Source organism: Ambystoma mexicanum, chromosome 4p (genome assembly GCF_040938575.1).
Source record: "Ambystoma mexicanum isolate Mex_15411 chromosome 4p, UKY_AmexF1_1, whole genome shotgun sequence".
Taxonomy (NCBI): Eukaryota; Metazoa; Chordata; class Amphibia; order Caudata; family Ambystomatidae; genus Ambystoma; species Ambystoma mexicanum.
Window position 1 is genome coordinate 62,226,400 of NC_090927.1, and position 3,050 is coordinate 62,229,449.

General features: G+C 42.6%; 1 protein-coding gene across 1 annotated transcript; it reads left to right on the plus strand.

The window, feature by feature from the left end:
- The first annotated feature begins 1,858 nt into the window (after positions 1 to 1,858).
- LOC138452754 (olfactory receptor 2D3-like) lies at positions 1,859 to 2,773 on the plus strand. Its single transcript, XM_069605102.1, has one exon. The coding sequence runs from the start codon at positions 1,859 to 1,861 to the stop codon at positions 2,771 to 2,773; it is 915 nt and encodes a 304-aa protein (XP_069461203.1).
- The last annotated feature ends 277 nt before the right edge of the window (positions 2,774 to 3,050 follow it).

A 3,050-nucleotide genomic window follows, 5' to 3' on the forward strand; every position in this document is an offset into this window, starting at 1 on the left:
CGACAACTCCTGGAGGTTCTGTATTGATTTCAGAAATGTTAATGGGGTATCACAGTCTGGCAGCTGTCCAATACCCAGGATAGATGACTTAATCAACAGAATAGGGGATGCTGTCTACCTTTCTACCATTCACCGAACCAAAGGTGCAAGTCAATCCAGAGGATAGACCCAAAAATGCTTTTTCCACCACTTTTGGGTTATTCCAATTGAAAGTGCTACCTTTCGGGCTTCATGGGTGCGCTATTACTTTTCAAAGACTGATGGATCATGTTTTAAGACCTTTGTCATCATTTTGTGGGGCTTATATTGATGACATTATTATCTTTCTCCAGTTATTACAGGATTGGAGAAGGAAGACGCCAAGACCATTGGCAAGCCAAAGACTGTCGCTGGTCCGGAGAGGGTCTGTGTCTCCAGATGTCCCAGCTGCAGCGGTCATGCAGCAAGAAGCGTGTCGAGGGAACACTGGCCCTTTGAAGGCTCATTCTGCAGAGGTTTTGCAGCAGAAGGTGAAAGCAGCAAGGGAAGTTTTGAAAGTTTGATAAAAGTGTAATGCTGGCAACCAAAGAACATTGCGAAGTTGTTGCAAAATTTTTCAAGTTGAAGGTTACCACTGAAGCATGTTGCGTTTTTGAAGAGCTGTTCAGGCAAGGAAGTATACCCGGATGACAAACCTTTGAAGTAGTAGGCCTGGTATGGGAATAGACCAGGTAATAGTTGAAAAAGTGCTGAACTGTGGTCCTGATCTACCATGTTATATCATTTGTGGTGCTGAAGGAAGACTTGTATAATCCGGCTGTGGTAGAGTAACATTTCTTAAAAACATTCAGTTGTGGCAAAAAACATCCTGAAAAAGACAATTTGTGTTACCTTGTGCAGAAGATTATTTGGAGATTCATTCTTATGTGAAGAGGAGAAAGGACATTCTATTCTGAAGTACTGGAACTTTCTATTGTCCAGTGGAATCGACAAAGAACTGTGTAAGAACTGTGTTACCAACCAGGACTTTTTTTAACTTTATTTTAAACTGTGACACAAGAATCCTGGTTTAATCTGGGGAAGGAGAATTCACTCAGATCATAAGCCAGGACTGTGGTCATATTATTGGTTCAATTGTGATATTGTGTTGTGTTGAACTGCATGCATTACCTTATTGATTTGCTGAATGTATGAGTGTGAGGGACAGATACCCTTTATTAGAGTATTTCCATTAGTTACTTTAGGCAGGGAAATCTTCATTAGGGTACGGACAGTGAGCCGTTCATCCATTGATTTAATAAAATGGCGAATTTTGAAACCTCTTTACCAAATCGTCCACCTCACATTTCTGATCCCTCACACATTACCATGGCAACCCAATCCTTGTCACAGTCCCTCATTACTCTTACCCCAGAAATTCCTCATCCTCATCCTCATCACATTCCCTCATTACCGTTACCCCAACATCCCTCTTTTCATCAGTCCCTCATTACCATTACCGCAGCATCCCTCTTCCTCTTCACAGTCCCTCATTACCAAAACCATGGAATGTCCTTCCTCATCACAAACCCTTATCCCTCCTCCCCTTCAGAGTATCCAATTGCCCTTATTCAGACATTCCCCCTCCTCCTGACAGTCTGTCATACCCTTTTCCTAGTGTCCTCTTCCTTATCACAGTCCCCCATATCTTCACCCCACCCCCTTGTCATTACCATGGCATCACTCCTCCTCTTCTTCACAGTCTCTGATTACCCTTCCAGTCTGCTGTTGCACCATTCAGGGGTTTAAGAGCTTTCTAATATGTTAAAACCAGACTTTATGAACTTAAGTCTACTGTGGATTTCTTCTCATTTTCCTACAGGTATGAAGAAGGGAGCCAATGGAGAAGAATGGAAGTGCAGTAACAGACTTCCTACTGATGGGACTATCTGAGGACCCGCGTGTGAACATGGCTCTCTTTGTGTTATTTCTATTCATATACCTGTTCACTATCATTGCCAACGTTACCCTGCTCACAGCCTGTGTCACAGAGCCACGCCTTCACACTCCTATGTACTTCTTCCTGAGGAACCTGTCCTTCTTGGACATATGCTTCTCATCAGTGTACGTACCTTATTTGCTGGCCCAATTCTTATCTCAGAAGAAAATCAGCTTCCCAGGATGCGCTGTTCAGATGTTCTCTTCCCTGCTCTTGGGTAATACAGAATGTGTACTTTTAGCAATCATGGCCTATGATCGCTATGTAGCCATCTTGTTTCCTTTACGTTACACCGTCATCATGAGCAGGTCTACCTGTATTGCAATGCTGGTCTGCTGCTGGGTTAATAGTTGTGTAATTGCAATTGGGGTCATGGTTTTGACCTTACGATTGCCTTTATGCGGCCACAACGTTATCAACCATTTCTTTTGTGAGGCCACAATTCTCTTGCAGATGGCGTGTGGGGACACCTTTGTCACAGAGATGGTTATTTTTTCAGGTGCAATCGTTGTGCTGCTGATCCCGAGTTTCTTCACCCTCATCTCCTATGTGCGCATCATCGTCACCATCATGAGGATCCGCTCGTCTGAAGGCCGGCGCAAAGCCTTCTCCACATGCGCCTCGCACCTGATTGTAGTTATTTTATTCTACGGTACTGCGATATTCATGTACATGAAACCGAAATCTGTAGATACGGCAAATCAGGAGAAAATTATTTCACTCTTTTATACCGTGACCCCACCCTTACTGAACCCCTTGATCTACAGTCTTAGGAACAAGGATGTGAAAATGGCTCTGCAGAAAATTACAAAGTGAAACACTTCCGATTAAATATTCTATGCTTGCTCTATACGCTTATGTTATGGTGTCCTGTTAAAAGGTACAGAAAAGCAAACATTAGAATTCCCTTGGATCAATCCATGATAAGGAGTGGAATAAAATCTCTAACCATTGCAAATTAGATCTTGAGCTAAGATAAACACAACAAAGGATCATTCATTACTTATACTGGTCTCCTTGGAAGATATGGAAATGTAAAATTCTGCCATCAAATTTATGTTGTTTATGTAGAAGCCAGACAGGGACTAAGTTA